The sequence below is a fragment of the Muscardinus avellanarius genome, assembly GCF_963383645.1.
Source record: "Muscardinus avellanarius genome assembly, chromosome: 14".
NCBI classification, from domain to species: Eukaryota; Metazoa; Chordata; class Mammalia; order Rodentia; family Gliridae; genus Muscardinus; species Muscardinus avellanarius.
Genome location: NC_137800.1, coordinates 91241496 through 91264125, shown reverse-complemented (window position 1 = coordinate 91264125; position 22630 = coordinate 91241496). Strand labels below are relative to the sequence as shown.

At 52.0% G+C, this 22630-nt stretch overlaps 1 protein-coding gene across 1 annotated transcript; it reads left to right on the top strand.

Annotated features, from left to right (window-relative positions):
- Positions 1 to 1642: 1642 nt before the first annotated feature.
- On the top strand, positions 1643 to 19390 carry SRPK1 (SRSF protein kinase 1; the record flags this gene model as incomplete). The annotated part of the gene is made up of 10 exons (XM_080710418.1): positions 1643 to 1796; positions 3993 to 4158; positions 5276 to 5301; positions 5520 to 5733; positions 6292 to 6444; positions 6711 to 6811; positions 10423 to 10530; positions 13109 to 13178; positions 17737 to 17829; positions 19206 to 19390. Exons 1-10 carry the CDS (start codon positions 1698 to 1700, stop codon positions 19388 to 19390), a joined length of 1215 nt encoding a protein of 404 aa, XP_080566544.1. The 5' UTR covers positions 1643 to 1697.
- Between the last annotated feature and the right edge of the window lie 3240 nt (positions 19391 to 22630).

The window sequence follows — 22630 nt, the reverse complement described above, 5'->3', positions numbered from 1 at the left end:
GAACCTGCTCGGCCTGCTTTTGTCTTGCTTGGTGAGGTCTTGGTGTGGCTTGCTCCGTGTCTGTCTGGGGCGTCCCCTCCCTGCTGCTGCGGCGCCTGTCCCGGGTCCCTCGGCTCTGCCCACTCTTGGTCTCCCTTCCTCCTGTCTCCAGGCCCAGTGTGTCCAGCCCACTGCCCTAGCTTCAGGTTGATTTTTAGAAGTTACCAACTAGTTTTCCAAATGGCTGGTCCATTTTACACGTGTACCAGCATGGTGGGAGAGTTTATTTTGCTTTCTCACCCGTGTTGGTGATGTTATTCTGCATTTTTTTTAAACTTTCCATGATAATTTTTTGGGGGTACTGAAGGCTGAACCTGGGGGCATTCTGCCTCTGAGCTATGCCCCCAGCCCGATTTTATTTTATTTTTTTGAAACAGGTCTCCCTCCTTCTGAGCAGGTATCCTTGCTGAGAGGATTCCTACTTCTACCCTTACCTTTTGGCACAGCAAGGTGTTCAAGCTCACCCCATGTTTTCCCGGTGAATGCCTTTGCATATGGCCAGGTTTTGTTCAGTGGAGAATGCTATTTCAAGCAAATCCCACCTCCCGACTTGCCAGAATGTGGAGGCCCTGTGGGCCAGAAGGCGGTCACCTGCCGCGGCGCCTGCTGCTGGCGCTCTGTGTTCAGGACTGCGTTCGTCCTGAGCGGAGCGGAGGGTGGTGGTGCGTTGTCCGAGGCGTGCTGAGGCCGGGGCACAGCTCGGGCTAGCTGCTTGTCCAGCACGCCCAGGGCCCTGTGTTCAGCCCCAGCGCAGAGAAGAACACAGCTAGCACAGGTGCTTGCTCGGAAGTGCTTTGCCTGAGCCCCCTGGACCGCAGGGACCGTGTGTCACTGTCTGCACCGGGGAGGGGGTTTGCACTTTTCTTTTTACAGCTGAGGTTTTCTTTTTTCTTTTTTTTTTCTTTTCACTACTGGGGATGGAACCCAGGGCGTTCTACCTTCAAGCTACAACCCCAGCCCTGTTTTTATTCTTTATTTTTAAACAAGGTCCTACTAAGTTGCAAAGGGCCTCACTAAGAAGCTGAGGCTGGCTGCGAAGCTATGATCCTCCTGTCTCAGCCTCCCAAGTACTGGGACTACAAGCGTGCACCACCCCGCCCGGCTACCACCGTTTTTTTTTGCGTGTGTGTGTGGTACTGGGGAGCCCAGGGATGTTCTGCCTCCAAGCTACACACTCAGCCCTATTTTTGATGGGTATGCTTTTCAATCAACCAGCCTCTGTCCTGTTTTCTGTTTCATAGATGTTTTCATTTACTGAGGCATTAGACCTTGGAGTTTCAGAATATTGACAGCTGTGTAGTTTTTCAGACAAGCTCCATAAATTTTTATACTAAAAACCAAAATGTAGCCAGATGTGGTGGCACATGCTTATAATCCCAGCACTCTGAAGCCTAAGATAGGAGCAATATAGGTTGGCCTACATCCTCAGCAACTTAGACCTTATCTCAACATAAAAAATAAGCTAGGGGATAGGGCTGGAGTCCCAGAGCTAGGGGATAGAGTGGGGGATTCGGTGCCCCTGGATTGAATCCCCAGTAGCACCAAAAAAAAAAAAAAAAAAAGAGCTACCAAGTGTGGTGGGGTGACCCCGTGTCCCACGGCCCGCCTCCTTCCTCTCGAGCCTCCTGTTCTGCCTTAACGAGCGTCCAGACATCTGCATGGTGTTTGAAGTCCTGGGGCACCACCTGCTCAAGTGGATCATCAAGTCCAACTACCAGGGGCTGCCGCTGCCGTGCGTCCGAGCCATCATCCGGCAAGTACGTGGCTCTGTCCTTGCTGTGCGGGCTGAGTTAGGCTTAGGACTCCGGAGTGCTGGAGGAATTGCTCAAAGGAGGGTTTGTACGAGGTGTCTGACTTTGGAAAGTGGAGCCCTTATCCCAGTTTCTGGCTCTTAAATAGTGTGTGTTTATTTTATTTATTTTATTTTTGGTGGTACTGAGGTTCCTGGAAGCCCTTCTACCTCCGGGCTACCCTCCCAGACCTATTTTATATTTATTTTTATTTTTGGAAACAGGCTCTCTTAAGCCAGCCCAGCTGGCTTCGAAGCTGCGCGATCCTCCTGTCTCTGCCTCCCAAGTGCGGGAATTACAAGCGTGCGCCACCACACCCGGCTTATTTTTATTTTTATTTTTTTGCGATTCTGGAGGTGGAACCCAGGGGCATTTGACCTCCAAGCTGCACCCCCCTGCCCTGTTTTTTATTCTTTATTTTGAAACCGGGTCTCACTGAGTTGCAGAGGGCGTAAGTAGCTGAGACTGTCCGCGGACCGCGATCCTTCAGTCTCAGCCCCCCAAATGCTGGGATTACAAGCGTGCGCCACCACCACGCCTGGCTAGTAACAATATATTGATATGGAATTGCTTTGTTAAATTAGTACCATCTCTATACAACATACATGGGCATTTTGTGCTTTTCTGAATACCATTAGAGAGCTGGGCATGGTGGTGGGCACGCTTGTAATCCCAGCATTCGGGAGGCTGAGACAGGAGGATCGTGGTTCACAGCCAGCCTCAGCTACTTAGTGAGGACCTTTGCAACTCAGTGACACTCAGTGACAACTCAGTATTATTAAAGAATAAATACCATTAGATATACAGTATAGAATTTTTATCACCAAAAAAACTATTAAGCCAGGCATGTTGGTGCACACTTTTAATCCCAGCGGTTTGGAGACAAGCAGTAGGATTGCAGGATTGCAGCCGGCCTCAACTACTTAGTGAGGCCCTCTGCAGTTTAGTGAGACAAGGTTTCCAAGTAGACACTGACTGGGACTTGAATGCCCCCAGGTCCTCTATCCAGTGTGGTAGGGGAGACCACTAATAGTACATGTCATGGCTCTTTACCTGTGGTGACGATACCTGAAAGGCTGAGACAGGAGGATTGCCAGCCTCGGCAGCATAGTGAGACTCTGTTTCAAAATAAAAGTAGGGCTGGGGATGTAGTTTGGAGGTAGACCTCCCCTGGGTTCAATTTCCAGGACCACTAAAAAAGAAAAGGGTAAGTGGAGAGAAACAAGCTCCATACACTGAGGGGCAAATGGTTCCTCTGGACAGGTGGACTGTGAAGAGCTCCCAGCCGGGAAACTAGAGGCTTTGTTTTCTCCTCAGCGAGGAGATTCACATTGAAGTCATCCAGGTCTGCCACCGGCGGCTCAGTGCATTGAGGGTGCTTTCGACATTTTGTCTTTGTAATGGACCCAGTTAAAGAGTACCTCTAAACAGAAGTAGATTTGTAAAACTCGGAAGTGTATCTTCCTGGGAAACTTGCCTTGTATGCTAACAAAAACGTTTATTCTTTGTAGGAAATGCTATTGTAAGCCGGGCGTGGCGGCGCACATTTGTAATCCCAGTGCTTGGGAGGCTGAGACAGGAGGGTCTGGGTTTCTGGACAGCCTCTGCTACGTAGTGAGACCCTGTTTCAAAATAAAGAATAAAAATAGGGCTGGGGTGGAGCTCAGAGGTAGAGTGCCTCAGGGTTCCATCCCTAGTATCGCAAAAAAGAAAGAAAGAAAGAAAGAAAGAAAGAAAGAAAGAAAGAAGCAAGCTGACAGTGGAATTTGGAGGTAGAATGCCCCTGGCTTCACTCCCCAGCACCACAAAAATGGGAAGAAAGATATTGTGTTGGACCTATTTATTTATTTATTTATTTATTTATTTATTTTTGTACTACTGGGGATGGAACTTGGGGATTCTGGCTCTGATCTACACCCCCTGCCCTGTTTTTTATTCTTTATTTTGAAACAGGGCCTCTCACTGAGTTGCAGAGGGCCTCACTAAGGAGCTGAGGCTGGCCGTGAACCGCGATCCTCCTGTCTCAGCCTCCCGAATGCTTGAGATAACAAGCGTGCACCACCATGCATGCCCAGCTTCTGTTTATTTATTTTGGAAAATCCTGTGGTTTCTCCTTGTCTTGAACGGCCTGGCTTGGCTTACAGTCTGCTGTGTGCCACGCAGGTGCTGCAGGGCCTGGACTACCTACATACTAAGTGCCGCATCATCCACACCGACATCAAGCCAGAAAACATCCTGCTGTCCGTGAACGAGCAGTACGTCCGCAGGCTGGCTGCAGAGGCCAGCGAGTGGCAGCGGGCCGGGGCCCCCCCACCTTCGGGGTCTGCAGGTACCCCCACCCCAGGCATACCTCCTCCCTCCACCACCACCCCCTGCCTCAAAGTCTGTGGGTCTACTTCTGAGGGACACCCCCAGTCTTTTTTTTTTTTTTTTTTTTTTTTTCTTTTGTGGGTCTGGGGATGGAGCCCAGGGGCGTTCGACCTCCAAGCTACACCCCCTGCCCTATTTTTTCTTCTTTATTTTGAAGCCGGGTCTCACTGAGTTGCAGAGGGCCTCACTAAGTAGCTGAGGCTGCCTGCGAACCGCGGTCCTCTGGTCTCAGCCTCCTGAATGCTTGGATTACAAGCGTGCGCCACCATGCCCGGCTACCCCCAGTCCTTTTTATTTTATTTATTTACTTATTTTTGCGGAACTAGAGATGGAACCTGGGACATTCTACCTCCGAGCTACACCCCCAGTCCTATTTTTTATTATTATTTTGAAACAGGGTCTCACTAAGTAGCTGAGGGTAGCCATGAACCTGCAGTCCTCCTGTCTCAGCCTCCCAAGTACTGGGGTGACAGGCACATGCCACTGTGCCTGGCTATTTTGTGTGCATTATTTGCTTTTTTTAAAAGTAAAGTGATGCTGGGCATGGTTGTGCACGCTTGTAATCCCTGCGCTTGGAAGTCTGAGACAGGTGGATTGCACAGATTCGAAGCCAGCCTCAGCTACTTTAAAAATACAAAATAGGCCAAGCGTGGTGGCGCACGCTTGTCATCCCCGCGCTTGGGAGGCAGAGACAAGAGGATCATGCTGGTTCGAAGCCAGCCTCACTGGCTTAGGAGACCCTGTTTCCAAATCAAAATATAAAATAGGTCTGGGGGGTGTACACCGGAGGTAGAAGGGCTTCCAGGAACCTCAGTACCACCAAAAACAAAACAAAAAAAACTAAATAGGTCTGGGAGTATAGTCTGGAGGTAGAAAAACCCCTGGGTTCCACTCCCAGTACCACCAAAAAGAAAAGGTAAAGTGGTGTGGACTCATAGCCGCCTCGTGAGGAGCGGCCCCACGTACAGGAGAGCCCTTCCCGAGTCTCGTGAGGAGCGGCCCCACGCACAGGAGAGCCCCTCCCGAGTCTCGCCTGCGGGTGCTGGAAGTCTTAACTGGCCTTCTTTCCTTTTCAGTCAGTACCGCCCCACAGCCTAAACCAGTAAGTACAAGGGTTCGTGTTCAGCCTGGCCTGTGGCTGCGGGGTGGGTTCTTGGGTTACGATGCTTGCTGCTTAGGGTTTGACCAGAGGAGACAGCCCTGTGCCCCTGTAGCTTTCTCCAGCGAGGCCGCACATCTCGAGCAGGCTGTGCCGGGGCCTGCTGCAATGGGGACGGGTGAGCCGTCTGAAGGCTTTGTCTGTTTGTAATCTCCGCCCAGGCCGACAAAATGTCAAAGAATAAGAAGAAGAAGTTGAAGAAGAAGCAGAAGCGCCAGGCAGAGCTGCTCGAGAAGCGCTTGCAGGAGATTGAGGAGATGGAGAAGGAGTCGGGCCCCGGGCAGGGCAGGCCTCGCCAGCAAGAAGAGTCAGAGAGTCCTGGCGAAAGACCCTCGAGAGAGAGCACACCCAGTAAAACGGCCCGAGAGGGACTCGGTACGCACGGGGCGCGGCCCCCTCGCGGCACTCTGGCGGGCTAGCGCTGCGGTAGTGGTTCTCGCGTGGCACGCCTCGGGGGCGTCCATGTCGGCAGGTCTCGCCAGGGGCGTTAGGCAGGTCCTCCTCCTCTTCTCGGGAAGTGGGGGAGACCCTAGTTAGCCGCTGGGTGAGGAGGCCGTCCTGTCCTTCATCGGCAGGGTCCTGATGTGGCATGCTCTGTGTCGCTCGGTGTCTGAGGACTTGTTCTTCCCTGCACACACATGTACATGCATCCTTTTTTGTTTGTTTGTTTCTTAGAAGAGTCAGGTTCCCTTGGCCACAGTCAGTCACCTCTGGAGCATGGTGTACGGGGTGGTGCAGCAGAAGTGAACTGCAATGGAGTCATTGAGAGAATGGGCTACACTGAGAAGAGTAATAAAGAAACGTTGAGGCTTACCGAGGACCTCCGTAACGCTAATGACTGTGACGTCCAGAATTCGAAGCAGGACCCTGCTTTCCTGGGTCTCCCAAACGGAGACAGCAGCTCGTCTTGTACAGACTCTGGTACCCCTGTAGCCTCGGAGCGCTCCGACTCCACTGTGTGCCAGTCCTCCTCCGCCGTAGACCAGTCCCTCGGTGAGCCGGACATCAGCCAGCTTCAGAAGAGCATCCGGCCGGAGATGCCTGGTGGAGACCAGCAGGAGCCGAGCGGCGCCCTGGACAGCGCAGGTACCGCGCCCGGTCTAGGCTAGGAGACGCAGCGCCGACACGGCTCGCAGTGGTGGCCGCGCCTGGCAGGCGTAAACCCTAGCTCGCTTTGCATCTTACACGTCCGGCCCGCTGCTGGGGCGCACGGCGCTTGCTGGGCGTGGACGGCTGCCGAGCTCCCTGTGTGCTGGGGTGCGGGGCTGGCTCTGACCCCTGCATGGAGGCGCTTCGTCGCCCTCTGGGTGTTGTGCTCAGGAGTGCTTTTATTGATGGTGCCTATTGTCTAGGAAAATCCACTGCTGGAAACTTCCTTGTCAACCCCCTTGAGCCAGAAAACGCAGAGAAACTCAAAGTGAAGATTGCTGACCTCGGAAATGCCTGTTGGGTGGTGAGTTCACCTTGTCTTCATGCCGTGTTCTGAAGCCTGCGGGGGGGGGGGGGGGGTTGGACTCAGTTATTCCAAAACAAAACATCTGCCGTTGTATATATTACCACTTGTATATATCGCCACTTAACGTATTAGTGAATATTGTTTTGCTTTTTTATTTTAACCTTTTTTTTGTGTGTGTGGCACTGGGGTTCCTGGAAGCCTCCGGGCTACGCTCCCAGACCTATTTTATTTTTGGAAACGGTCTCTTAAGCCAGCGCGATCCTCCTGTCCCCGCCTCCCAAGCGCGGGGATGACAAGCGTGCGCCACCGCGCCCGGCCTATTTTAACCCTTTTTATGGGAAAGTTTAGCTGTCTTTACCTAAGTTAGGAGAATGGTACAATAATGCAGTAGCTGGCTCCTTGAGGTGGCCGGGCCCCTCCCACTGCTGCGGCCTTCGGCACCAAGAGCTTTGAAGCCCCGTTGGTTCCCCAGCATAGTGCAGATTGTACTGACAGCTGTTGGGAGGGGGGCTTTGCTCAGGAGTCTTGGTGTGAGGTGTGGACTTCCAAGGCAACATGTGCGTGGGGTGTCGGCTTTTTTATGTATGGTGCCATATTTTTAATTATATAATTGCACCTGATTACAGATAATCACACCTTGCATATTTTTATGTTTAATATATTCTTTTTTGTGTGTGTGTGGTACCTGTGTTCCTGGAAACCCTTCTACCTCCAGGCTACACTCCCAGACACTTATTTTTTATATTTTTATTTGGAAACAGCGTCTCTTAAGCCAGAGAGGCTGGCTTCGAACCCGTGCGATCCTCCTGTCTCTGCCTCCCAAGTGTGGGGATTACAAGCGTCGCCACCATGCCCAGCTAATATATTCTTCTTCCAAAAGAATACATGGGTTTTTCTACCTTTTTTTTTTTGCTATAGTAGAGGATGGAACCCAGGGGCATTCTACCTCCGACTGACACCCCAGCCCTATTTTTTATTCTATATCTTGAAACAGGGTCTCAACAAGTTGCAAAGGGCCTCACTAAGTAGCCGAGGCACAAACCATGATCCTCCGGTTCAGCCTTCTGAATGCTGGGATTACAAGTGTGCGCCACCGCGCCCAGCTGAGGCTTTCTCCCTTTAACAACTCTGAGAAGTACTTTTATTTTGTGGCCCTCAGGGTGAATTGTGGGGTCTCAGCTGAGTAATTACTTTGTTCATACTTGTGTGTGTGTGATCCTCCCGTCTCGGCCTCCCAAGTACTGTGAATACAAGTGGGCAGCAGCAGCCTGGCTAAGAGCTGGTTTTTAAAGACAACCTCTCCAGTCGGCACCTCCATGTTGACACGGTTGTGCAGCGTTTCCTCTCTGTAGCAGTGTTACCTCAGAAGTAACGAGCAGCGCGGCACGTCGCGCCCGGTTTGTCTGCTTTCGCTTTGCTGTTCTTCCTGGCGCTTAGCACCTGCTGCCAGCTTGCTTTCACGTCACACGTGCTCGCTGGAGGAGGCTCCATGTTTGTGTTGCTGGGATTGCTGCTGCTCGCGGCTGAGCTGAACTGGGGGCCTCTTTGTGGAGGCGAACACTGAAGTCAGCCCTACACCCTTTCTCTGAAGCTTCTGTAGCAGCGCTCCCGTCTCTTGATTGATTGTGGAGGACGGGAAACCACAAGAGAACGTGCGACGTGGGGGAGCCTGGTGGCCTTGGCTGTGCTTCCGTACTCAGTTGGCCACGTGGAGAGTTCTAGGTTGAGAACGGTTATCACCCAGCCCGCTGAGGCTGCGGCAGGAGCACAGGTTCACGGCCAGCCTGAGCAGCTCAGCTGCTAACGGGAAGTCTGAGGGTTTGCTCAGGGCTGGAGGGTCCCTGGGTCCAGTCCGTGCCACCCCAGAATGATGATTCTTGGCACTTTGAGATGTTGGTTAAACACTGGTCTGCTGTCTCCCTGTCCCAGTCTGGTTGCTGCTACAGACTCTTCTCCTTGACCCTCCCCGAGCCCTCCCCGCTGAAGTCTGTGCTGCTGTCATTTCAAAGAGGGCCGGCCCATTCTCTCTGCCTAGAGCGCCCTGCACCTTCCGCCCTTGGCTTTGAAGCTTTCCTCATTCTTTACGTTCTCTTCTCCTTGGTCTCTATTCATCTTCCAGAATCTCTACTCAAAATGTCAGACCTGAGCTGGGTGTGGTGGCGCATGCTTGTAATCCCAGCACCTGGGAGGCTGAGACAGGAGGACTGCAGGTTCGTGGCCAGCCTCAGCTACTTAGTGAGGCCCTCCACAACTTAGAAGTTGTAGCCGGGCGTGGTGGGCACGCTTGTCATCCCCGCACTTGGGAGGCAGAGACAGGAGGATCACGCAGGTTCGAAGCCAGCCGCGCGTGCTGGCTTAGGAGACCCTGTTTCCAAATAAAAATGTAAAAATAGGTCTGGGAGTGTAGCCCGGAGGTAGAAGGGCTTCCAGGAACCCCAGTACCACCAAAAAAAAAAAGTTTATTTCCTTTCTCTCCTATTTTCTATCATTGCCTTTTTGCTTTATTTTCTGGGAGATTTTTCAACTTTTTGTTACAGGTCTCATTCTTTTATCAGTTTGTTACTTTTTACTGTATGGTTCTGGGGATTGAAACTGGGGTGGTGTACTTCCGAGCTACATCCCCCGCCTTGGCCTTATTTTATTTTTTTTATTTTGAAACGAGGTCTCTCTAAAATGCTGAGGCTGGTTTTGACCCTGCGATCCTCCTGTCTCAGCCTCCCAAGTACTGGGATTTCTAGCATGCATCACCATGCTTGGCCCTATTCTTTTTGTGGTACTAGGGATGGAACCCAGGGGCATTCTACCTTCAAGCCACACCCCCAGCCCTATTTTTATTCTTTATTTTGAAACAGGGCCTCACTGAGTAGCTGAGGCTGGCCCCAAACCTGCGATCCTCCTGACTCAGCCTCACAAGTACTGGGATTACCAATTTGTGCCACCATGCCCGACTTTATTCTTTATTTTGAAATAGGGTTTTACTAAGTTGCGGGGGTCCTCACTAAATATCTGAGGCTGGCTGTGAATTTGTGATACTCCTGTTTCAACCTCTCAAGTACTAGGATTACAAGCATGGGCCACCATTCCCGGCCACTATTAATTCTTAATGATAAGGATATATAAACGCTAGATTATGATTTATATATTTATTTCGGTGGTATTGGGGATGGAACCCAGGGGCATTCTACCTCCAAGCCACACCCCCAGCCCTATTTTTTATTCCTTATTTTGAAACAGGGTATCACTAGCTGCGGTTGATCTCAAAGCCAGATCCTTCTGTCTCAGCCTCCCAAGCACTGGGATTACAAACGTGCACCAGCACGCCCAGCTTGGGTTTTCCATTTCTTAAAGTGTTTTATTGTTATTTCCTAAATCTATATATCTATATTAAACTTAGATTCATCTGTTTGCAAAAATAATTTGGAGTAGCAATGATTAAGGCCATTAAAAGTTTGTTTAGGACTAAGGGCATGAAAACAGCACTTGAGAAATTAGCTAAAAAGAAACTAATTTGGAAGCGCTTGAGAGAATTTATATTAATCGTCATTGTTAAGCAGTCCTGACTTCTTTGAATGAATTTTAAAATACTGTTTTCTTTTCCATTTGCTCAGCACAAACATTTTACTGAAGACATTCAAACCCGGCAGTACCGCTCCCTGGAAGTCCTGATAGGCTCTGGCTACAACACCCCTGCGGACATCTGGAGCACGGCCTGCATGGTACTGCGTCCCTTGCCTTGCCTTGCTCTCTGCGGCCCCATGCCTTGCCGACCTGCTGGCCGATTCCAGCAGAGAAGAAGGTGCCACGGGCGCTCTAAACCCCGTGTCTGCGGAGCTTTGGAAGCAGCTGCCTCTGCTGCTGGCTTTGATCGCATTTGATCTGATTAGGTCACGGTTTAGCATGGGTCTCTTCACGTGGGGCTGTCCTAGAATTTGCTTCATTTTGTGCAGTTCAGCAGCACCTTTGCAGCTCTCGAGACGTGAGGCCCAGGCACCCGTAGGGCTATGAGTGGCTCCTTTGTGCCTCGCCAGCAGCCCCTCAGTGAGGCCCAGTTGATGCTAAATGATTCCCACAGGTAGCCTCGCATAGAGGGTGATCGTGATCCGGGCGAGGTGGCGCACGCTCGTGATTCCAGAACTGGGGAGGTTGAGACAGGAGCGCTGCAGGTTCAAGAAAAAGCCTCAGCAACTTAGCGAGACCCTGTTTCGAAATAAAAAATAAAATAGGGCCGGGGTGTGGTGCAGAGGTCGAATGTCCCTGCGCTCAAGCCTCAACTGGATAATCTTTTTTTGGTGTGTGGTAATGGGGATTGGACCCAGGGACATTCCATCTCCAAGTTACACCCCTGACCCTATTTTGTTCTTTAATAGCAGTGGCTGGCTGTGAGCCGCGATCCTCCTGTCTCGGCCTCCCAACTACTGGGATAACAAGCATGCGCCACTATCCCAGCTCAAAAAAGAATCTTAACTCACAGATTCTAAAACTGCTCAAGTCCATTTTAATGAGTAGAAACTGCTAGTTGGTGTGTGCAGAAGTGCCCGAGTTGCCAGGCATCGCTGTCAGCAAAGGGCGAGAAGTGGGCACTGCCTGAGGGAGGGGGGTAAACAGCACAGCTCTGGAAGCAGCAGAGGCAGGAGGAGCTGAGGGACAGACACTTGCTCCTGGGACAGTCGGGCTGCTTAGCCATCAGACCATCTGGCCCCAGTGGGCAGTGCACAGTTGAGGAGGGCGGGCTGGGCAGCGGCCCGGCAGCCAGGGTCTAGGTCCCTGGGCAGGATGGACTCTGAAGCTTCTCCAGCACAGTGCACATCGCAGTGCGCGGCGGCTCCGAACCCGCACGATCCTCCCGTCTCCGCCTCCCAAGCGCGGGGATGACCAGCGTGCGCCACCACGCCCGGCTTATGCTTTATTTTGAAACAGGGTCTCACTGAGTTGCAAAGGGCCTCATTAAGTACCTGAGGCCATCCGCAAACTGCGATCCTCTGGTCTCAGCCTCTCAAAGGCTGAGATTATAGGCGTGCCCACCACGCCTGGTGTAATAAATGTCTTAAATGTAACGTTTTCAAAATGCTCGCTTCTCCCCACTATCGTGACTTTGTAAATGACCTCCTTCACTCACTCACAAAGGCTCAAAACCAAAGACACACTTTAGGTGCGTGTGTGCATGTTTTACTAGGGTTTGAACTCGGGGCACTCTACCTCGGAGCTATACCTCAGCCTTTTTTATTTTTGTTTTGAAATAGGCCCTCACTAGGTTTCTGAGAGTCTTACTAAGTTACTGAGGCTGGCCTCAAACCTGCAACCCTCCTGTCTCAGCCTCTCAAGCACTGGGATTGCAGACATGTGCCAGCATGCCTGGCTTTTAAGTTACTTAATTTCTTGCCCCTCTTCAGCTAGTTCAGAATATACCCAGTACCAGTGGCTGTTCGTCTTTGCCATGAGCCATGTGGCCAAGGTCTTGCTGAGCACAGGGAGGAGCAGAGCTGCTGCCGAGCTCCTCCTGCTCCGCTGCGCTGGCCAGTGCCACGCCCCCAGTCCGCTCCTTCCTTGGGGTCCTGTCGGCTGACTGGGGGCTCCGTATGAATCTCTGGGCTGGTTTTCTATAAATATTGAAAATGACGCCTCTGTACGGCTTTGTTCCTACCGCACTGCCAGCCTCATTCATTCGCTCGATCTCTCCCCATTCCTGGCTGGGTGCTTTTCATTTCTTTGGTTTTTAGTTGTTTGTTTTTTGCCCCCCTCCCATGGAATAATTCATGTTTCTTCCTTTTTTCTTTTCCTGGGCATGGTGACGCACACTTGTACTCGGGAGGCTGAGACAGGAGGATCGCAGGTTTGTGGCTGGCCTCGGCAGCTTAGTGAGGTCTTCCACAACTAATGAGACCCTATTTCAATATAAGAATAAAAGCGGGGCGTGGGGCGCACGCTTGTCATCCCAGCACTCGGGAGGCTGAGACAGGAGGATCGCGGTTCGAGGACAGCCTCAGCTACTTAGCGAGGCTCTCCACAACTCAGTGAGACCCTGTTTCAAAATAAAGAATAAAAAACAGGGCAGAGGGTGTGGCTCAGAGGTCAAATCCTCCTAGGTTCCATTCCCAGACCTGCAAAAAAATAAATAAATAAAAACAGTGCTGGGCCTGTAGCTTAGAGGTAGCATGCCCCTGGGCTCCATCTGCAGTACCACACACAGAAGAAGACAGGTTTTTATGCTAATGGTCACCTGCCATGAACGCAGTGGAGAGCAGCGCTCGGCACGGCCGCCGCCTCTTGCTGCTCACGTGCGTCCTCTCTCCCTAGGCCTTCGAGCTGGCCACAGGCGACTACTTGTTTGAGCCTCACTCGGGGGAGGAGTACACGCGAGACGAAGGTGAGTCCTCCCCGCGCCCCGCAGGGCGCACACCAAGTGTGTGAGCCCCAGAAAGGAGATGTTTTCAAGATATTTCCACTAGAGAGCAGATGTACTGGGCATCTTTAGAAGAAATACTGAAGGACTCTACAGGATCAGTTGGTTAAACAAACTTTTGACAGATAATTTTCTCTTCAGTGTCTGATTATCTTCATTCTCACTCTTTACCCAGTTTGAATTTGCCGTTCATAAGCCTGTTGCTCGGCTGTGCCTCCAGTTTTACATATAATTAGTCAGTCATTTTAATCTACACATACTGTTTGGCTGCAGGGGCTTATTTATATAATTCTGCAATACTTACCTTCCTTTTCACTTTTCTGAAAATGAACGCTTTTTAAATGATACATCTTGTTTTGTGTGTGAGACTGGTGTTTGAACTCACAGTTCATGGCCAGCCTCAGCTGCTTAGACCCTCTGCAACTTAGACCCTGTTTCAAAATAAAAAAATAGGGCTAGGGTGTAGCTCAGAGGTAGAATGCTCCTGGGTTCCATCTTCAACACCACCCCAAAAAAAAGAAAGAAAGAAAAAGAGAACGGTCTGGGAGCATAGCTGAGTAGTAAGTGTCCCTGGTTCAATCCCTAGTACTACAGAAAGATGTTTTTTTAAAAATAAATTTCAAGTCACATTCAAAACAAAATGCAGTGGTGTAAGCTTTGCCGTGCTCTGTGTGAGGAGCCCACACTGTCACTTGCTCTGTTCAGCTCCTGTGAAGCAGACACCTGGATGTGTCTGATCTTTCCAGCATGGTGGTGTTCAGATCACCGGGTGAGTTAAGAATTTGAGTGAAAATGCTCAGAGAGGCTGGGCTGTGCTCAGTGTCGGGCACCTGCCTAAGGAGCTCACGGCCCTGGTTTGACCGCCGGTGTTGAGAGCGCCCCGCAGTGGGGGCGGCGGGGGTCTTGTGACCCCCCCCCCACCAGGCAGGCCAGGCAGCTCTGTGGGCCCTGACTGCTCTCCAGCCCTCAGAAGGTGCCTGAGGCCCAGTGGGCAATGTGAGCACAGCCTGCCAACAGTCTGACATTCTACTTGAAAACGGCGTGATACTTTCCAGAGCCAGGGCTGGTTTTGGCAGGCAGAGTTTGGAACGTGTTTGATGTCTGTGACCTTTGTTAGAGGGTCACAGCCGGGCACAGAGGCACACACCTGTCATCCCAGCAACTCCATAAGCTGAGGCAGGAGAGTCACAAGTTTGAAGCCAGCCTTGGCAACTTATTAGCAAGACCTTGGCTCAGAATAAACAATTAGAAACCACTGGGAATGTATTTAACTCAGTGGCAGAACCCTGCTGGGTTCAGACCCAGTATTGAGGCCGGGCCTGTTGGCGCACGCTTGTCATCCCCGCGCTTGGGAGGCTGAGGCAGGAGGATCGCGCAGGTTTGATGTCAGTCTCAGATGGAAAATAGGTCTGGGAGTACAGCCCGGAGGTAGAAAGCCTCTGGGTTCCACCCCAGCACCACCAAAAAAACAAACAAACAAACCCAGTATTGAAAAAAAAAAAAAAAAAAAAAAAGAGGTGCTGCTGTGCCGTGTCTGTGGGCTTCCTTTGTGGCCTTCCTTTTCTATTTTCTTCCTGAGTCTGAACAGTGGTGTGGTGCAGAAGACACTTAGTCGCCAGGATTATGCTGAGTAGGCCCTTAACTGCCAAACCAAAAGTTGAAACCAGTAAGGAGACATGGGAGATCTTCTCCCTCAAGGGTTGGTGTGGTTTTGTGTTGCTAGGGGTGGAACTCAGGGGCCTTCTAACTTCAGGCTACACCCCAACCCTATTTTATTTTTATTTTGCAATAGCATCACACTAAGTTGCACACGGCCTCACTAAGTTGCCTCAAACCTCAGATCGTCCTGTCCCAGCCTCCCAAATACTGGGGTTACAGGTGTGTGCCGCTGTGCCTGGCTTCCCTGTTTAGATCCTAACTTATTTTCTCCTGTGCCAGTAAATACTAGTAGTTCATAGATGAACCCTTACCCCGTGCGACTCCAGTGCAGTCGACCCTGCAGGAACAGGAATAGAGCAAACCCTGAGTCTCCTGACTGCACGTGTAGTTTGTCCCCAGTCGTAGGAGACTGCGGCCTAAGCAGAATACCTACAGTAGCTCCTGGGATAATACTTGAACAATTACCTGTCCAGTATTTTGATCATATATATATATATATATATATATATTTTTTAGTGGTACTGGGGTTCCTGGAAGCCCTTCTACCTCCGGGCTACACTCCCAGACCTATTTTATATTTTTATTTAGAAACAGGGTCTCCTAAGCCAGCGCGCACGGCTGGCTTCGAACCTGCGCGATCCTCCTGTCTCTGCCTCCCAAGCGCGGGGATGACAAGCGTGCCCACCACGCCCGGCATTAATTCTATAATTAATAATGCAGAGATAGGTTGCTTGAATTAAATGGAAAAAAAAAAACTCAAGGGAAAAATAATTCTAGGGGCCAGGTGCAGTGGTGCACACCCATGATCTCTACTAGGGAGGCTGAGACAGGAGGATCATGGATGAGGCCAGCACGTGGTAACTTAGACCCCACTTCAAACTAAAAAAAGATAGGCGTAGAACTCAGTAGTAGAGCACCCTGGGCTCAGTGAATGGGAGGAAGGACAGTAATTCCATGAGAAAAGTTTTTTTGGGGAGGAGGGTCTGGGGATGGAACTCAGCGACATTTGACCTTCGAACTATATCCCCTGCCCTATTCTTTATTCTCTATTTTGAAAACCGGGTCTCACTGGGTTGCAGAGGGCCTCACTAAGTAGCTGAGGCTGCCCGTGAACCACGATCCTCCAGTCTCAGCCTCCTGAATGCTGGGATTACAAGTGTGCGCCACCAAGCCCAGCTGAGAAAAGTTTTAAAAGAATCAGTTCTTCTCTTAAAAGTTCACAATAAGGCCGGGCGTGGTGGCACACGCTTGTAATCCCCGTGCTTGGGAGGCGGAGACAGGAGGATCGCGCTGGTTCAAAGCCAGCCTCGCTGGCTTAAGAGACCCTGTTTCCAAACAGGATACACTGTGTATCCTGTGGGAGTGTAGCCCGGAGGTAGAAGGGCTTCCAGGAACCCCAGTACCACCAAAAAAACAAAAGTTCACAATGAGCAGCACTGTGGCCTAACGCTCCTGAGGCCTTCCCTTTAGCTGCTTTATGATCGACCGCAAAGACGCTTCTCTGTAGGTCCTGCCTGAGTCGGCAGGTGTTTCTGTGCAACCAGGTCCTTGTTATCAGACCTTGAACCCAGCCAGCATTGCGGGGCTCATTAACGCAGAGTCCTTTTAAAGTGGTGCCACGAGCCAGGCGTGGTGGGCACGCTTGTCATCCCAGCATTCAGGAGGCTGAGACTGGAGGGTCATGGTTCACAGACAATCCCAGCTACTTAGTAAGGCCCTCTGCAACTCAGTGAGACCCTGCCTCAATTTAAAAAAAAAAAATGGGGCTGGGAGTATAGCTCTGAGGTCAAATGCCCCTGGGATACATCCCTAGTACCTCAAAAAATAAATAAAATGACGCCATGAGGTCCTTTTCCCTGTTAGATATGAGGAGTCGGTACTGAATGACTCCTTGTAACCCGTAATGATCCTATAACTACAAGACTAACGTCGTCTTTTCTGGCTGTAAACCAACGTCTGTTAAACTCTTCCCATGCTTAGTGTCCAGCCCCTGATGAAGTGAGAAGGGCCGTCTTGTTGCCTGCAGGTGTGAGCCTGGCCCGAGACAGGTCACCCCAGGTACACATGAACGTGATAGGACGCGTTAGCAGCCTGCACAGTCAGCAGCCATGCTCTAAAGTGTTTGTGCTAAAGTGTGATTTAGGGGAAAAGAAAAGCTCTGGGCTAGACATACTAAAATCCTGACAGTGTCAGCTCCCGCCCTCTGGGCCCTGAGCTCCAAGTGGGCCTGCCATTAACCTTTGGCCCACTTCACAGGCCGTGGCGAGTAAATACTCAGCTAATCACACCTGGTGGCTGTGCCAGGAACATGCGATATTTTTATTCCTTGAAGCCAGAACAGTATCATAAACAAACAGCAGTTTTAGAATGCCTGAAGCATATTGGCGTTTTACCTTACCCCACGCACCTGCGCCTAGATAAAGACATGAAAAAGTGGGGTTATAGATAAGTCCCCGAGTGCAGAGTGCACCGTGGCAGCGGTCAGGTGCCGGCCGCCTTCCCAGCTGCCTCGAGGGGCCTTGGTCGTATTTGCAGTTACTGTTGCGCAGCTGTCCCTGGAAGGCTCTCAGTAGAGAAGCCTCTTGCAGTGTCCTCGATCTCATTCTCCTCGCCCTCCTGCCGTAGACCACGTCGCGCACAGTGCAGAGCAGTGACAGGCAGGGCTCCCGGAGCGCTGCCCTCGGCTCGGGGAGCGGCTCAGGACGCAGAGGCACGTGGGGCTGCGGACACTTGTGCCCCCTGGTTCTCCGCTCGCTGGCTAGGGCCCTCCTTTCCGTGAGGAGCGAGCAGCGCCAGCCGGGGGTAGGGCTGCATCTGCCGCCTGTCACGCGTGTCGTTTCCCTTCTTGAAATGTTTGAGGCAGATCACATCGCGCTGATCATAGAACTCCTGGGGAAGGTGCCTCGCAAGCTCGTGGCGGCAGGAAAATACTCGAAGGAGTTCTTCACCAAAAAAGGTAAAACGTGTTTATTCCCAGATGCTAAGAGGCACAAGTGTTTAAAAATGAAAAGGTGAGTACAGCGGCATGCCTTTTGTCAGCATCCCACAGAAAGGCAGCTGCCTCGCCTGTTGCACCCTGGCTCCCCTAGCAGAGCGGGATGCTGGAGGCGCTCCGACCTGCCGGCCTCCTGCTGGGGGGGGGGGGTGTCTCCATCTGCATTTGCCCAGAGCCAGCGCCTCTCCTGTGGGGAGCAGTGTGCATCAAGCTACACCCCCAGGCCGACTTTTTTTTTTTTTTTTCCCCAGCACTGGGGACAGAACCCAGGGGCATTCTACCTCTGAGCTACACCCCCAGCCCTATTTTTTTTTTTTTAAAGCAGAGTCTCACTGAGTGCAAAGGGCCTCACTAAGTAGTAGCTGAGGCTGGCTGTGAACCACGATCCTCCTGTCTCAGCCTCCCAAGCTGGGATTACAAGTGTGCGCCACCACGCCTGGCTTGAGCCAAGAATTTTGATACCAGCTTGAACAAGGTCCACATCTCTCCCTCCCAGTAAAGTTTCTTAAAAAGTGTCACTTCGGGCTCAGGCATATCTCAGTGATAGAGTGCCTGCAAGACCCTGAGTTCAGTCCGCAGTGCTACGAAAAGTCACTTCAAAGAAGCAGTTAAGCCGGGCGTGGAGGCACGTGCTGTGATGCCAGTACTCGGGAGGCCGAGACAGGAGGGCCATAGTGAGACCAGCACGTTGTGCTGAGGCCCTCTGCAGCTTAGACCCTGTTTCAAGATACAGAACAACCGCTGTGGCTCGGGTGTGGCTCAGGTAGAGAGCCCCTGGGCTCAGTCTCCAGTGTGACAAAAGGACAAGGAAGAAGCAGTCACCAGGCGTGAGGTCCTGGGCTCTTCGCCGTGGCTGTTGTGTGTGGTTCACGTGGAGGCAGCGTTGTAGTTTTAGTGACTCACTTGTTGTCGAGCAGTTAGACTGTTGGCCGTCTTCCCCCACAAAGAAAGAGCGCACGCAGGCCGGCTGGGGTGGCGCTCACTGCTGCAGGCCCGGCCCCTCTCGAAGCAGTGGGCTCGGATGTGGCTGCGCCGGAGGCCTGGGTGGTCCCGGCACCGCCAAGAAGTGCGAGTGTTGTTCTTCGGCCAGATCATGGAGACCGGCCTGGGAGTCCACGGGCATTTGGTGTCATTGAGTGAATGCCTAGGTTCTGATAGACACCCAGTTTGACTAGGGCATAGAAACCTAAAGTAAAATCAGTTGAAGTTTTATAAAAGAAATAGAGGTGCCTCCTCTCCCGACTGGAGAGGTGCAGTGCGCGCACGTGGAGCTGGTGGGCTGTGCGGCCCCCGAGGCCGCGCCCGCCAGCGCGTCCGTCTCCCCACTGTCCCCGCAGGCGACCTGAAGCACATCACGAAGCTGAAGCCCTGGGGGCTCTTCGAGGTCCTGGTGGAGAAGTACGAGTGGTCTCGGGAGGAGGCGGCCGGCTTTACCGACTTCCTGCTGCCCATGCTGGAGCTCGTCCCCGAGAAGAGGGCCACCGCCGCCCAGTGCCTGCGCCACCCGTGGCTGGGCTCCTGACCATACCCGCCCTCCCCCACTGGCCTCCTTCTTCAGGGCTTTCCAGATCTCTCTTTTCTTTCCTTTTTAATCCACCACGTTCATTTGGGTTTGCGCCCTTGACCCCGAGGAGATCCACACGGCCACTGGACATCCTAGGCAGATGGGCCTTGGCTGGGCTCTGCCAAAGACCGACGGGCTAAAGTGTGGCGTGGCCTCTCGCCTTTCCCCTCCCTGCCTTTCCGTGAGGACATCTTGAAATTACAAGCACCCTTTTAAACAAGCGCTGTGGAGATGTATGAGCCCGTCCTTTTCCTGGTTGACTCTAGCGCCGTCCTCTGCCGGCGTGAGGATGGGCAGGCCCTGGCTGGCCTAGGCAGCAGAGACGCCAGGCCGGCCCTCTGCAGCCCGCGTCGTCCCGCGGAGGGTTTCTGCCCTTCCCTCTGCTCCCGCTTCCTCCTGCGACCCCGACTGTCGCTGACTGTCTCCGTGCGTGTGTGAACACCAGACCCGGGCTGTGTCGTCACGCTCACAGCACCATAGTGCTAATTCCCTCCTTTAACGAGGGCCTCGAGTTTTCCTTTTGGCTTCAATGGAACCATTGGCTAACAGTCGCCGAGAGACTCGGGCGTCCTGCGGACGTTCCTCTCCTTGGTGTCTCTTGGCCTACGCAGGTTTTGACTGGCTCCTGCGTGTCTTCAGTGCCTGGCCTCGTGGGCGCGGGACTCCTTACACTGAGTCATGCCCGGCGGCAGGAGAGCCGGGCTCTGGAAGGAGGGGTGGCGGCGGCGCTGCCGAGGGGCCCCAGCCCGTGGTCTCGCAGCAGCGGCTGGCAGCTTTTGTTCAGGTCTCCTGTCTCTGGGCGCTCTGGCTCTGGCTTGGGTCTGGAGTGGAACCGGACACAAGTCGAGGGTGGGCAGGGGCATTTTCATTGGCTCTTTTTCCCCCGTTGATTTTTTAAGATTAGCCATTCTCTGCTGCTATTTCCATATATAATGTAAGTTTTTAACTACAATTTTGAGATGATTGAAGTGTACTTGAGGCTTCTTTCCCTAATTCGGAAGGCTTTGTGAATTTTATTTTAGGATTGGCTTCTCCCTACACTTGTCCACACATCACATGTTCCTGGGTAACACTGAAGCGCAAGCAGGAGGCAGGAGCCGGGCGATGGCCACTCACTCTGCAGGAACCGAGTGGGCCTGGGAGGCCTGCCGCGTCTGCGGACCCGCCCTGGTGGGGCTCTGCGCAGCCATTTGTCCACCAACAATGACAAGGGAAGGTGGAGTCACCGTGCGATCTTCCACCCGTAACGTTGCCCTGAAGAGCTGGTCGGCCAGTCTGGATCCTCACTTGATTACTCCTGAAGTCAGACGTGCTTCTGTAGAAAGAATTTTTAAGTCAGGTTGTCTATGCAGCTATCAAGAATAAAAACATCGCGTCAAACAACGGCAGGGAATCCTTCAGCAACTCCTCTTGGTTCTAGCTGTATTTACATCTAAAGCAATAGCGGACTCACACGCAGTCTCTTCGACATCATAAGCCACGGCTGTGGGTGCGGGAACTCTGGAGGTGATACCGAGGCGAAGCAACCCAGACACAGACAGGAAGCCCCGTCTTGACAGTTGGCCTGAGAGGGCCTTTCCATAGGAGAGAGCCTGCACTTCGTTTCGGAAACACTTCCTACCAAATGAGGGCTTCCCCTCGTTTAAGGAGCCAGATGGTTCAGATGAGGAAAGGCGGCTGTCGAACTTGGTCTTGCGAGCGCTCCGGGGGCTTCCCTTGAGGTTCATCACGGAAGGCATGTGCCACACCCTCTCCGAGGATTCCCGTTTGCTGTGGAGATGAAGCCCTGACACGTTTTCATTCTTTCTCCTGAGCTCTGTCCGTCCTCTTTATAAATGTAGTACAATAAACAAATTATTTAATAACCTACCTGCATTCAGAAATGCTCTTTATTTCTTGCTTAAACTGGGCTGACTCAAAACAGTTGGAGGTAGCCGGGCGTGGTGGCACACTTGTAATCCCAGCACTCGGGAGGCTGAGAACGGAGGATCGCGGTTTACGGACAGCCTCAGCTACTTAGCGAGGCCCTCCGCAACTTGGTAAAAGCCTGTTTCAAAAAATGAAGACTAGCTGGGCGTGGTGGCACGCGCTTGTAATCCCTGCGTTTGAGAGGCTGAGACCCGAGGATCAGGCAGGTTCAAAGCCAGCCTCAGCTACTTAGTGAGGCTTTCAACAACTTAGTTGAGACCCTGTTTCCAAATAAAATAGGTCTGGGAGTATAGCCCGGAGGTAGAAGGCCCCTGGGTTTTACCCCCAGTACCACAAAAAAAGAAAAGACTAGAACCAGGTGTAATGGCGCACACTTGTAATCCCAGGGCTTGGGAGGCTGAGACAGGAGGATCTTACACATTCGAAGCCAGCCTCAGCTACTTAGGCTCTCAGCAACTTAGAATTTGTTTCCAAATAAAGTATAAAACTAGGTCTAGGAGTGTAGCCCAGAGGTAGAAAAGCCCCTGGGTTCCACCTCCAGTACCACAATAAATAAATAATGAAAAGACTAAAAAAATAGGGGGCTGGGAGTGTAGCTCAGAGGTAGCATGCCCCTAGGTTCAATCCCTAGTACTGCAAAAAAAGAAAAGAAACAGCTTCAGCAACTCTAGGAGACCCCATTAAATTAGCAACACGCAGGGCTAGCGGAGGCCAGCCAGACCTGTCTGCCTCCCAGGTACCGGATTACAAGCATGTGGTAGCACGCCTGGCTTTTATTCATTTTGGAAGCAGTCTCACTAAGAAGCTAAGGCTGGCTGCAAACCTGTGATCCTCCTGTCTCAGCCTCCTGAATGCTGGGTGCCAGGTGTGCGCCACCGCGCCGGCTGTATATGCATATTTCTAAAGTTCTTAATCCTCCCTAACTTAGCAGAGCGTTTGGACTGTCTGTACTAACGGTACACAGATGGGCTCAGTTACTTTATGCCTAGTACCTAGCTTGTGCCCGGGAGTGTCCACAGCAGCAGCGCGGGGTTGGAGGCCGGCCGCGCTTTCTGGTCGTTTGCCTTGGTTGCCTGGCTGTTGCTTCCCCGGTGGGTGCTCGGTCAGGACTTGAGTTCAGGGCCATCGATCTCGTGTCTATTTCCTTCATACACCTGCCTGGTTTAATTGCTTTTTGCTCGTGTTTGTGACCATTTACAAGTAGAAAAGTCCTTCCCACCTGCCCCTGCACTCCGTGCCCTGCTAGAATCCGTCCATTTTAGCCGCACA